Here is a 12,933-nt window from a genome sequence, read left to right as displayed (position 1 = left end):
TAAACATCAAATTACTTTATGATTTTACAAATTAAGCACCAAAACGTCATGTTTTACAACAAACTGACAGCAAAAGCAGTTCAATACACTGTAATGTTATATAGTAATTACTATATTTACAAATTTAGTACCAAAACATCACAGTGTATTGAAAACATTGACTACAAAAACATTGACTACTAAAAAATTGACTACAAATAAAAGATAGAATTGCATAAAATGAGCTTACCGTAACAACATTGTCAGAAGTTAAATCCATAAAAAGTTCAGTCCTGTGAAAGCAGGCTGCATTGGATAATACAGAATGTTGGATGAGTGAAGGTTGGATAAGCAAGACTCTACTGTACTTTAAATGCCCATTCTGAAAGCTCACTGTAAATATTTGCTTTTTTCTCACGGAAAGTGCCAAAATGGGAGACATTTTAAAATCATTTGTGGAAGACCACCAATTCTAATCAGAGCAGTAATTCTGGTGGAAGAGTTTCTAGGAACTCTGCACATATCATTTATTTAGTTTAAATCAAAACAGGCAACTTTATGCCATCTGATGTTAAGTCTTTGCTTGCAAAGTAAATGATCCCTGGGTTTCACTTTTCAACCAACCCCGTTTTCTGATGGGGGTCCAGTTCCTAACCCATTAAACAAGTGGTGGCTTTCTGGATCTGTATTCCCCTTCCTCTATTAAATGGAGTGCATATAAGGTGCTGGGCCTTCCTATCATCTTTTACCATTAACCATACTGGCTGAGACTTCTGGAAACTGGTCTCCCAAATTTCTAGAAGACCTAATTCCCCATCTTGTTCACGAAGTAATTAGGAATCCCTTCAAATAAATTTGTGTAGGACTTTATCAGGATTTATTGGGAAGATAAATCAGGAAGTGAAAGAAGGCTTGTAGATTTTCAGGACAATGGGAACATTGTTTTTAACATTTCTATAGCATTTAGAGGATTTACATTAGGAATAAAATGCAGGGTGGGATTTGAGGAAGAGATAGTTAAACCCTCCAATTTGTATGGAGTGTTACTCCTTGCATCAAATTGAATCCATGGGTCTATTATTTCAGCTCTGAGACAGCTGTAAAGACTCTTGCAAACTGGAGCTTCTGAATTCTCAAAACCATCAGGCGTCACCATAGAATCACTATTCCTTGCAGAGTTTAAAACCACAAATCAGACAGTGCCCCTTGATAGATGAAACACAGCAAATCCCATTCCACTGGCTGATCTCGTTTTCCTTTTCCTTGCAGTTTATATGGAATTACAAAAAACATTGACCTCTTTCCTGCACTTATGGTGGAAGACCTTGTTCCTGGGACCAGAGTTGGGCCAACTCTCATGTGTTTGCTAGTGACCCAGTTTAGAAGACTCCGAGATGGAGACAGGTAACTCCGGATTTTGGCTCACATAATCAAAGCTTTCCAAAGCTCTCTCTTCTTCCATTCAAAAAAGGTGTTCCTTAGGTTAAGGTGATAAATAACATGGACAAATTAACATTTTTAATCAAGAAAAATACTGGTAACACTATGAAAGAAACGGACTGGGCAGCTTTTGAAGAATACTTGAAAGAAAACTACAACTAGAGAAAGAAGAGGGAAAATTGGAAGAAGGAAGAATGGAAGTCGTCTCCCCCCCCCCCCCCCCGATTTTAGTCACTTTCCCTGGCATTTAGCCAGATCCCTTTTCCTTCCTTTACCTTCCCTGAAACTACCCTAACCAACTCCCATAATCCCCTAATCCCACTATCCAAACCCCCTTCCCTTCTCCTCCTAAACAAAAACCCTTTCCTACCTATCCTTCTGACTATCCTTCCCCCTTCTTTCCTTTAGATTATTTTACTGTCGTATATTAGAAAAGCATTAATAAAAATCATTTATAAGGAAAGTTGGGAAGGTCTGAGAAGACACGGAAGGTTGGACATCTCCCTATGGTGCCTGGATACATGGGGGTCATTTGCAGTGCTAAAACACAGTATTTTGGGGCAGATTGTCCTGTATCCAAAACCTAATGTCTTGAGGCTGAAATGAAGGCTTCTCAATAGGGGCAACCCATCTCTAGAGTTCCTTCCCCAGGTTATTGTGGCACCTGATTAAGATTTTGTTTATTCTTCAAGGGATTTTTAACCTGCTTTGAGTGCTTTTAGATCTTTCTACTCTTGCTTTTTCTTTTGAGTTTACTTGCTATAGTGTTTCTTTTTATCCTTTGCTTCTGGTTTTATCTTGGCCTTAACACATAGCGTCTTAGGTCCTTGTTTTATTGGCTGAACATTATATTTTTTCATGTCTTACACACTGTCAAGCAAAAGTCAGCTGTTGGGCAATCTCAGAGGCCTTTCATCTCTTGTTTGCTGCTCATTGGCCAGCTGCTCATGTACTTGCTTGCAAATTTCAGGTTTTGGTATGAGAATCCAGGCATGTTCACCCCGGCCCAACTTACTCAGATAAGGCAGACATCCGTGGCCCGCATCATCTGTGACAACAGCGACCACATCCAGCAGCTTCCAAAGGATGTGTTCCGGGTTGCCTCCTATCCACAGGGCATGGTGAGCTGTGATGATATACCAGAAGTGGATCTACGCATGTGGCAGGACTGCTGTGAAGGTAATGGCAGTGATGAGGATTGGATTGCCTCTGGTGTTGCTGTGAGAAGGTCCTCCACTGTGCATGTGGCAAGACTCAGACTGCATTGTAGTAAGTGGTCTGTGGTTTGCTCTTCTCCACATTTGCATGTCATGGACTCCACTTCATAGCCCCATTTCCTAAGATTGGCTCTGTATCTCGTGGTGCCAGAGCGCAGTCTGTTCAGCGCCTTCCAAGTTGCCCAGTCTTCTGTGTGCCCAGGAGGTAGTTTCTCATTTGTTATCAGCCATGGATTGAGGTTCCAGGTTTTACTCTGCCACTTTTGAACTCTTGCTTGCTGTGGTGTTCCTGCAATTATCTCTGTAGATGTTTTAAAAGCTGTTTCTTGATTTAAGGCATTGGCATGCTGGCTGATATCTGAACAGAGGATGGCTCAGAGATGTCAATGCTTTGGTCCTTTCATTGCTGGCTGCTACTTCCTGGCAGATATCAAGTGATGCAATACTGACTAATCAGTATAATTTATCCAGTGGTGTAGGGCATAGTCATCCTGTGATAAGTGGCATGTCTCATTAAGAACCACATCCACTGTCTTAACATTGTGCAATGTATTCCATATTGGGCGTGTGTACTCAGTAGCATACTCAAAACATAAGAATCTAGAAATGTTTTAGGTTTCCAATTCAATAAGCAGAATCAGGTGACCAAAATGGCAAAAGATCTGAGAAATGTGCCCTATAAGGAGCAGCTTAGGAGCTGGGCATGTTTAGCCTTGAGAAGAGAAGGTGAAAAGGGGACATGGTAGCCATGTTTAAATATTTGAAAGAATGGGAGAAAGCTTGTCTTCTGCAAATGGAAAGCAACAAGATAACAACTAGACGATAGTTTCCAGTAACTAAAACCATTTGTTCCTAAAATCATAACCACTCTGTCCCCCAGACCTGATGTGGCTTTTTATAATGTAGCAAAATTCCATTGGCTTTTAAATACAGGGCCCTCTTTATCCAGAATTCCAAAATCAATTACACTCCAAAATCCAAAAAACCTGGGAATCAGAAATAGTGACCCCTTTGCTTTCTGATAGGTCAGTGGTCAAATTTTGTTTCATGCACAAATGATTAAAATATTGTGTATACAATGCTCTTCAGGTTATAAGTATGAAGCAGCAATCCAAGATATCTAGTTGTTACGCATGTATATGCTAATACAGGTATAACAAAACCCAGGATAAAAATACGAAACACACGTCTTGTCCCAAGCATTTTGGATAAGGGATCCCTGACCTTGAGATGTGATGAAAGGTCAGCTGCATTCAAAGACCATGTCACTCAGAAAACAGTAAATTTATATTTTCTATGTGAAAGCTGTGGAGCACAATGTACTGCGTATCCACCACTGCACAATTATACCTGTTCAATCTCACTTTGACTCTAATAGGTCCATCTTATGGAATCCTGGATTTTGTAGCCAAATGGAGAGCTAATATGATAACAATTAAAATATATGTTTGAGAGATTCTTCTCCCAACACTATGCTTTCTTCTCCCTTCTTCCCAGACTGCAGGACAAGGGGGCAATTCAGGGCTCTCTCGCAGCATTTCCGAAACAAGCGATCGTCCGGCTTCAGCTATCCAGAAGAAAACCCTTCCAACTCCAAGCCTGGTGATCCAAGGTACCATCTCTAAATCAATCTCATTTTCTTTCCACTAAATAAAAAAATGCTGTTACACTAGAGATGTAAAGAATATTCTCCAAATCTCTCAATTCTTTCACATTACACAATATAAGACTTCATTCTTAATCTGATTTCTAGGGCTCCATTCTGTGGAATCTCCGAATATGTAGTTTGTGGGGAACTAGAAGTCTTTGACAGAGGATTTTCAGCAAACTGCAAATCTTAATCTTTCATAGGGTGCTGCCACGGCAGTGGAAGTGGGATCAAAGTCCTATAATTGTGTGGTGAGAAAGGGACTTCATTTTCGATTAGAAGAAGTGGCTATTCACATGGGCATCCTCCTTTGATAAGGAACATGGGGTTTTCCTCCTTATGGTTCATACATTTCTGGAAAGTTTTTGTGCAAAGCCAATCAATCCTTTGTGATGCAAAGTACTCAGTCATCAAAGGAGTGAAAAGAAGAGCTGCCTGGTTGATGGAGATTTGTTTATTTATTTATTTATTTACAGCATTTATATTTTGCCCTTCTCACCCCGAAGGGGACTCAGGGCGGATCACATTACACATATTGGCAAACATTCAATGCCTTTTAACATAGAACAAAGACAAACAAACATATGCTCCGAGCGGCCTCAAACTCATGACCTCCTGGTCAGAGTGATTCATTGCAGTTAATTGCAGTTGGCTTGCTCTCCCGCCAGTTGGCTTGCTCTCTCCATGCAAATAGCTCCACCCAGTGTTTCCAATTTGTAAAAATCCAAAAATTCTCTTCAACACTGAAAGAAAATGCCCAGCCTTGAAAGAAAGTGCCCGGCCATCTTATAGGTGAGAACAAGAAAACCTTGTGAGTTTCTTCTTCTCACACATAAAAATGAAATAAGCAAGGGTTTCATTTACTTTACTAACTCTGCATCTGTAAAACTGCATGTAGATCATTTGAAAAGTAGGTAAATATTCATGCTGCATTTTTTATTTTATATGTGTTTTGGGCCACCGAACAAAACAAATAATACATGCCTACATTCTCTGGGGGAAAAGATATTTGGATCATCTTTTGATAAATGTTTAAAATTCAAATGCAATCCATATTTCTACACAGCGACTGCACTCCTTGGTCTTGTTTTCCAGCAGATAAACCATATGCACAAAAGACTGCTCAAATGATTCCCTTTTTAAAAATTTCAGGATGGAAGTACTATCTCAGAATCACCCCCCAGAAGAGGATGTTGAGGATTTGGTGAAGGAACTAGGAAAAATCATATCTTCTCTTCGGAAGCAGGTAGATTTTCTGTCTGGGAGGGAGGGAAGGATCTGAGATCAGAGTGTAGCATTTTCTAAGCTCAAGTTTGCAAGATCTTTATGCCCTGAGTCTAAATCTAATCTACACTTTATTATTATTGTTCTGTCAGCAGTAATAAGATCTACCAACCGAAAGGTGGCCAGTTCAAAGCCTGGTTGGGGTGAGCACCCGACCATTAAGCCCAGCTCACTGTTTACCTAAGCAGTTCAAAAACAACTTATAAGCTGTATGTAGAGAAATTAAGTATTGCAAATTGCGGGGGAAACCATAAGTAACAAGACCAGAAATGCAGTGACAGAGAGGAAGGTGGAAGGTGGAAGTAGGAAGTCCTGATGTCTCTTCGTGTTCTGTCACGCGCTGGGCCTGTAGCTATTGTCTTTGTGTAGGACATATACTTTATGCCCAGCTGGAAGCCAGGGCGCCTCAAAGAGAGGCTCTTGAGGATTTTCCTGAAAAGGATAGTCCTTTGAGTCTTTAATGAGATAACAAAGTCTTTATTATTGAATAAATAATAAATCTTCAAGGAGTCAAATAACACTTCAAGGTTTCCTTAATAAACTGTTGGCCTTTTCATTCTTGTCCCAAGGGGACAGGCAATTGGCTTTGGATAACTGTGCTTTCTCTATAAGGAGAAAACCCTCTTATAGCCTCTCCCAGGCTGTCTATTATATGGGCCTAGCTGATGTGGGACCCACTACCAATTCCAAATGCGTCTGGGTATCGAGTGGACCTACCAACCAAGGCTTGCAGATGTTTCAGCTGGGGTTCCATGGATCTGTGGTGCTGTTCCCTCTCCGAGGTTTCTTTGGAAACTTTAGGGCTGTTTCCCTCAGGAGCTGTGAGGCTGAGAGGCTGTGAGCTCTTAGCCAGAACCTTTGGGACCTTTCCCCTGGAATTTCTGTTTCTGATTCCTCAGATGTTCTATATCCCCGGATGTTCTATATCCCCGGATGTTCTTGAGATATGAAGCTTTTCTATGGGACGAGCTGGTCTACGTCCTATAGCTTAGCTTCCTTAAGTGAGACTGACTTAAAAATGGCTCCTTCCCTCCCAGAGCCCTGAACAAGGGGCGGAACCAAACTTAATGATGATGGACAGGCGGCCTGCCCTATGACTGCAAACATTAGCAGAAAGAAAATAAAGTTGGAGCTTCTGGTACAGCTTTACCAGCACAATTATTAAAAGTGGTACCCAAAGGGAAATATGTGCAGTGGAAGTTGGTAGATCTTGATAGATGTGGGGTGGTGCACCCACTTCAGGATTTATCAGGATATAAATGAGCTATCCAGAGTGCCAAAAGGAGAGACTTGGTAACTATGGATAGACCATTTAATGCTTGGACCAAAAGGGACCCCACTGGACACCAAAATCACTAATATGCAATACACAGTGTCCATGACCATGAGGCAATCATTGGGAAGATTCAGCTCTTCTCTCCAGAAAGGTCCTTCTACTGTAAAAATTTCATCCCATTCTCACCATCACATCTACTTTGTTCCAGAAAGCTTACCTTCTTAAAACATCATCCTTCTTGTAAGTCTCTGGCTGAAAGCCAACATCAGGGAAACATCTACCACATGGATGTGCACTACAATTCTCACCCCAACCCGCTTTTACCTGCTGCAGGACCTCCAATATGACTATCAACTGGCCAGTGGAGAATGGGAGGCAACAGAGAAGCATCTGACTAGGTTCTTATTATTGAACACACATCCTCCAATGTATCAAAGGGTTCTTCCACGGGGCTTGGAGGAAGACATCATTTCTGTACTTCTACCTGTAGGACTATAGCTAGATACTTTTCAGTTGTTCCTACTGTCCACAGGCTAGTAAGTGGCCATGTTGGCAGGGGGTGAGCACATGAAAGGTTGCAGTTGATCATGATTACTTGAGGTTGGTAGATAAGTCTACCCTCTAATCAATTAAGCAATGACGTGCAGGTGGAAATTGAATGTTCTCCATCTTGGGAGCTTTAGTCTTGTACTCCTTCATGAGGAGATTGAACTCGATGTCCCTGAGGTGCTTTCCAGCTCTTAAGATTCCATAATTCTAACTTGAACCTAACTCTAATAGGATGTCAGGTTCTTTTTCTAGATGAAACCTCAGTTGTATCTTGTCCTCAGGTGCAGTGTCCATCCATGAATGACCCTCTTGTTCCCTTTGCTGCCAGGTCAGTGGCTTGGAAAGAGAAATGAGAAAGCAACAGAGAAGGACTGCAGCCAAGTATGGTGATCAGCAGAAGAACGGAGAAAAGTGGAGCAAAAGATGACCCATTCTGCATGGTATGGGGACAATCCGCACTGAAAGATCGTACATGGTTTTGGAGCATTCCTTACAGCAGGCTGTACATTCAAGGGTTATTGTCAATTGTTAATTGTTCTACGTATGGTGACCCAATGAATGAGAGACCTCCAAGTCACCCTGTTATCAGCACTTCAAAATACAAAAAGTTTGTATTTTCAAAAAGAGAAAAGAATTATTTAGGTGCATTGAAGATAAAAATTGGAAGTAATGGTATCTGGTGTCAAAATGTTGAGGGGATGAGGCTCAACTATACAATGCAGTAACCTTACCTATGACAAGCATAGCCAACAATGACCCAGAAACAAATTAAATAATAATAATAATAAACTTTATTTTTATATCCTGCCCCATCTCCCCGAAGGGACTCAGGGCGGCTCACAACAGGGACAAGCCCGAACAACAACAACATATTTAACATAAAATTAAAACATTTCAACAATACACAAAATAAAATAATGGACAAATACATTAAAATCCAAATTAAATGAGTATATTAGTGAATGAACTAGTGTAGGGTTGTGGTTTGATACTGGAGTTGGATTCGGGAAGGACTGTGTTCAAATCTCTACTTACTTATGGAAACCTATAATGTTGCCTTGGGCAGGTAATAGAAGACAATGACAAACCTCCTCCGAACTTCCTTCTTCAAGTCAACTTGACAACAACATTTATAGTATGAAGCTTGATTTATATATTGAGACCTGGCTTGGAGTTTGATACCTAACATGTAGCATGAGGCCTACAAGGCAGTTCAAGGCTTAGTAATTTATAGTGTGTAAGGAGCTGAGGAATTGTAGTATTCTGAGTGTTGCAGAAAGGAGCCTGGAAGACCAGAGTTCAAATCCTCACTCAGATAGGGAAGCCCACTGGGTAATCTTGGGCAAGCCACACAATCTCAGCATCAAAGGAAGGCAATTGCAAACCTCCTCTAAATAAATCTTGTACAGAAAATCCCATGATAGGGTCAACCACAAGCCAGAGTTGAGCTGAAGGCACGTAACCTAATTTAATACACTGGACGTTCTTTCCCTACTCCATAAATTTAACTGAAACCTAGAGACAGGTAGGACTGGAATTTAGGCTTCCAGCATGACCTTTGCTTTCTCTACTGTGGCTTTTTTTTTTTTGTTTATGGGCTTTGCTACAGCTACACTATGCCCAGTTTTATTAATTTTCTCCATGGTGGCTATAATTGGGACCTTGCTAGACAATTCTGCACAAACTGGTCTGATCTGAGAAGCTCTTTTTTCATTTTATAATGTGCCTGTTCTCTGTTTCATTCTCATCAAGCTATTTCAGGCAATCGCCAGCAGGCTGCATTTGATGTTTCCTACCAAGCAAAGCCTGTTTCACTCCAAGGGAAGCCAGAAGCAACAAGCATCACCATCCAGGCTCCACTGAATCCTGGGTATGCCTTTTGTAGGCGACTGCATTTCTACGAACCCTCCACAAATGTCTCAGACTTCTACGAATGGTTTACTCTGCACCCTACACTGTCCTGCTTTGCATAGTGATTTATTTCCCACCCATGATCTTCCCTGAAAAAGAGGCCAGTCTACCCACAGCACTGGTTTCAGAACAGTAGCCACTACTTCAGAATAAGCCTGTCATACTTCTAGAAGGCTTCCTTCATCATCACCGCCTTTTGCAAGCAAACTTGGCAACTCAGCAGACCCTGTTGAACAGTACCATCATCTCTGAAAGCCAAACACCCACCTGAGATCCAAGCAAACCCAGCTGCATCTCAGCAAACTTCCAAATCAGCAAAAATGTACAAGTCTGCAGGCCAAGAGCCTTTGGCTGTGGCATATAAGAAGGAGGGCACATCTGTTGGAACCAGCCCCTGCCATACCTAGTGTGCAAATGCCTGTCTTGGAAAACAAAGCCAGAAATGAAGATTGACTGTACTTTCCCTTAGGCCACTGCGCTTCACCAGTCATCGTTCTAAAGCTACAGGAAACTTGAAACAAACACCTGGCTGGGTGGACCCATTTGTTGCTACCTTGAGCTGATGGTGACCTTATCTTCTCCTTGAAGCTGTGCTTTCCAAGTTGCTTCTGTTCTTTCCACAGTAGATATTTTCCACCGCTATGATTCTAGGCCACTTTTAAGAACATGATACATGGAAAACACAATACCTGTTGCAATGAACCACTGGATAATGAGCAAGATTCCTGTTAAGGAACACCGTCACAGGCTGTTCTTGGAAACACAAATCAAGTTTGGACCAATGTTTAGGTCCAACTAGTTTCCCTTGCCTTGGCCTACTTGCATGCAAATTGATTAGAAAGCCAAAGGGGAAAGCATTTAAAGACAGAGGTTTCCTTTCTCCCATTGGAGAAGGTTAGCTTCTTCCATATTGCAGTCATAGCCAAAGTGCAAGGATAGGAAGCTCCTATAGTAACACATCCAATGTGACTTACAGAAACGGACTGAAATCTTGAAGCTGTAGTGCAGTGGTTCTCAAGCTGTGGGTCCCCAGATGTTTTGGCCTTCAACTCTCAAAAATCCTAACAGCTGGTAAACTGGCTGGGATTTCTGGGAGTTGTAGGTCAAAACACCTGGGGACCCACAGGTTGAGAACTACTGAATAGTGGTTTGCAAAAAGGAACCCTGAGAATGATAGTTCTGCAAGGAGCTGTGGTTCTCAAACATAACTTCAAAATTAGTTTTTATGAATGTTGTGGGGAAGCTCATAACTATAACAAATGGTTATTGTTTCTATAGCATAGATATTACTTCAAGGGCAGGCCATGCCTTGCTGTCCTTGAACCAGACTTAATTATGTCAGTCTATATTTGGCAATCCTCTGTATTTCTTACCCCCACTATTTGGGTGTCATTTATGGTGCTCTTTTTATTTTGAGGTGCTTTTAAAAGAAATTAGGAATAATGGTGCTATGTTGTATCTCATGCCAGTTTATTATGATCCAAATAATTCTTGTGTGCCATTGCCTTTGATTCTTGATATAAGGGAATTTGAAATGTAGGTGCTAATTTTCTTACATTTGCTAATTAATTATCCATTTTTCCTTTCCTACCCAACATACACATTCTTCCCGTGTACCTTTTCCTGTAATGGAAGAGAAAGGTGGTTTTTCTTTTGTTCACCAACAACACTTGGTTCTACTAATGGATAAAGTGGGCATTTTGCCAATTTTAGGCAATGTTGTCAACTGATTCTTCAGTTGCTTGCAAACTAGCCAGTAGCAGAAATTCCACTTTTTATGGAGAACATAGGCCATATTGTAGCAAACCCATGACATTCCCATCCTTGCTGTCCTGTTTTATTTTTCAGACTTGATTTGTGGTGAGATTATATGTGGAAGCAAGGAAAATAACGTAAATAGCAGTGCAGACTGAAAAACATGACCCAGCATGATATTACTGAGGCTTAAGAGACCCTGTGTCTATAATTAGTAGCTTCCTGTTCCACACTGAGCAAAATAACGTGATTTGGAAATTAAAAAGGAGAGAACATGTTAATTAAAGCTCCCCTTTGTACGATATAGCACTTAATTAATGAGTAGATGAGGATGTTTATCAGTTACATTTCTGCCTTGCTGAAAGGGACAACAGGTACTGAAGGTGAAGGAAGGAAGGTGTTAATTCACTTTGCAGAGGAGCATTATGGAACAGGGCCCGATTTTGAATACAAGAACTGACCCACAGCCACTGCAGAAGAAATAAGAATAAAGAAAAAGGGAGAAGTCTCTTTCCACACACTTTGTCAATACAGAGTTTGAGAGGATATATGACCAGGACCAAAAAAATGGGGGGTGCCAATAGGATTTCCACACATGGACCACATATAACCTATGGGATTCACAATTCCCACCCTGTTCTACTCTGTTTGCACATAATTATTTGTTGTTACGCACATTGGGATTTTTGTTTAGTATAGGGTTTTGCTCAAGAGCCTGTAATGTAACTTTTGGGACTCATTTCTACAGCTCGTCATTGACGCCATTTCTGTCGGAAATTGTGTTCAAATACCTTAAAAGAAAGGGAGGGATGCTGGCAGCTGACAAAAAAAAATCAATTTCTTAGTTTCAATATTGTTAGAAATAAAACATTTTTAAAAAAATCATGTGATGTGTCTGTGTTTGCGCCTTTGGTGCATTTGCAAATCCTTCAGTTTAATACAGTAGAATCTCACTTATCCGACACTCGCTTATCCAACGTTCTAGCTTATCCAACGCATTTTTGTAGTCAATGTTTTCAATACATTGTGATATTTTGGTACTAAATTCGTAAATACAGTAATTACTACATAGCATTACTGCGTATTGAACTACTGTTTCTGTCAAATTTGCTATATAACATGATGTTTTGGTGCTTAATTGGTAAAATCATAACCTAATTTGATGTTTAATAGGCTTTTCCTTAATCCCTCCTTATTATCCAACATATTCACTTATCCAACATTCTGCCGGCCCGTTTATGTTGGATAAGTGAGACTTTACCTAACACCTTGCAATCGCTACAGTTGTCTTATGAAGAATTTAGCGCCAGAATTTGCAACATATCAGTTGATCCTCGTGTTTCATGCCTGCATGAGCCATATCAATGTCTGATCAAATCTTCTTCCATGATTCTATTACTAGCTAAAATTGCAATGAAGGCTGAACTACCAAATGTTTGTAATCCAAAACACCTGGAGGCCCAAAGATTGAGAACCACTGGATTAAAGAGATGGTGGTAAACTGGCTGGGATTTCTGGGAGTTGTAGGCCAAAACACCTGGGTATCCACAGGTTTAGAACCACTGACTTAGGCATTAAAAAATGAAGTGCAAAGATACAGAATGGGGGACATCTGGCTTGACGTTTGTAAAAGATCTTGGAGTCCTCATGGGGAAGAAGGTGAACATGAGCCAACAATGTCATTCAACAGCAAAAAAAAAAAAAAAAAGCAATGGGATTTTGGCCTGCATCAGTAGGAATATATTGTCTAGATCCAGGGAAGTCATGCTGCTCCTCTATTCTGCCTTGGTCAGACCACACCTGGAATCACACTGTGTCCAGTTTTGGGCACCACAATTGAAGGGAGACATTGACAAGCTGGAATGTGTCCAGAG

General features: G+C 40.8%; 1 protein-coding gene across 1 annotated transcript in view; it reads left to right on the top strand.

Annotated features, from left to right (window-relative positions):
• Positions 1-11,944, top strand: part of LOC100555993 (peroxidasin homolog) — a 75,219-nt gene extending 63,275 nt beyond the window's left edge. Inside the window, exons 18-23 of the mRNA XM_008110203.3 lie at positions 1,249-1,383; positions 2,390-2,598; positions 4,134-4,248; positions 5,437-5,530; positions 7,722-7,833; positions 9,146-11,944. Of these exons, the coding sequence (XP_008108410.1) occupies positions 1,249-1,383; positions 2,390-2,598; positions 4,134-4,248; positions 5,437-5,530; positions 7,722-7,820 (652 nt within the window). The 3' untranslated portion in view covers positions 7,821-7,833; positions 9,146-11,944. The remainder of the gene's footprint in view (positions 1-1,248; positions 1,384-2,389; positions 2,599-4,133; positions 4,249-5,436; positions 5,531-7,721; positions 7,834-9,145) is intronic.
• The last annotated feature ends 989 nt before the right edge of the window (positions 11,945-12,933 follow it).

The sequence above is a fragment of the Anolis carolinensis genome, chromosome 4 (genome assembly GCF_035594765.1).
Source record: "Anolis carolinensis isolate JA03-04 chromosome 4, rAnoCar3.1.pri, whole genome shotgun sequence".
Lineage (NCBI taxonomy): Eukaryota > Metazoa > Chordata > Lepidosauria > Squamata > Dactyloidae > Anolis > Anolis carolinensis.
Note: the sequence above shows the minus strand (reverse complement) of the source record. Positions and strands in the feature narration are given on the sequence as shown.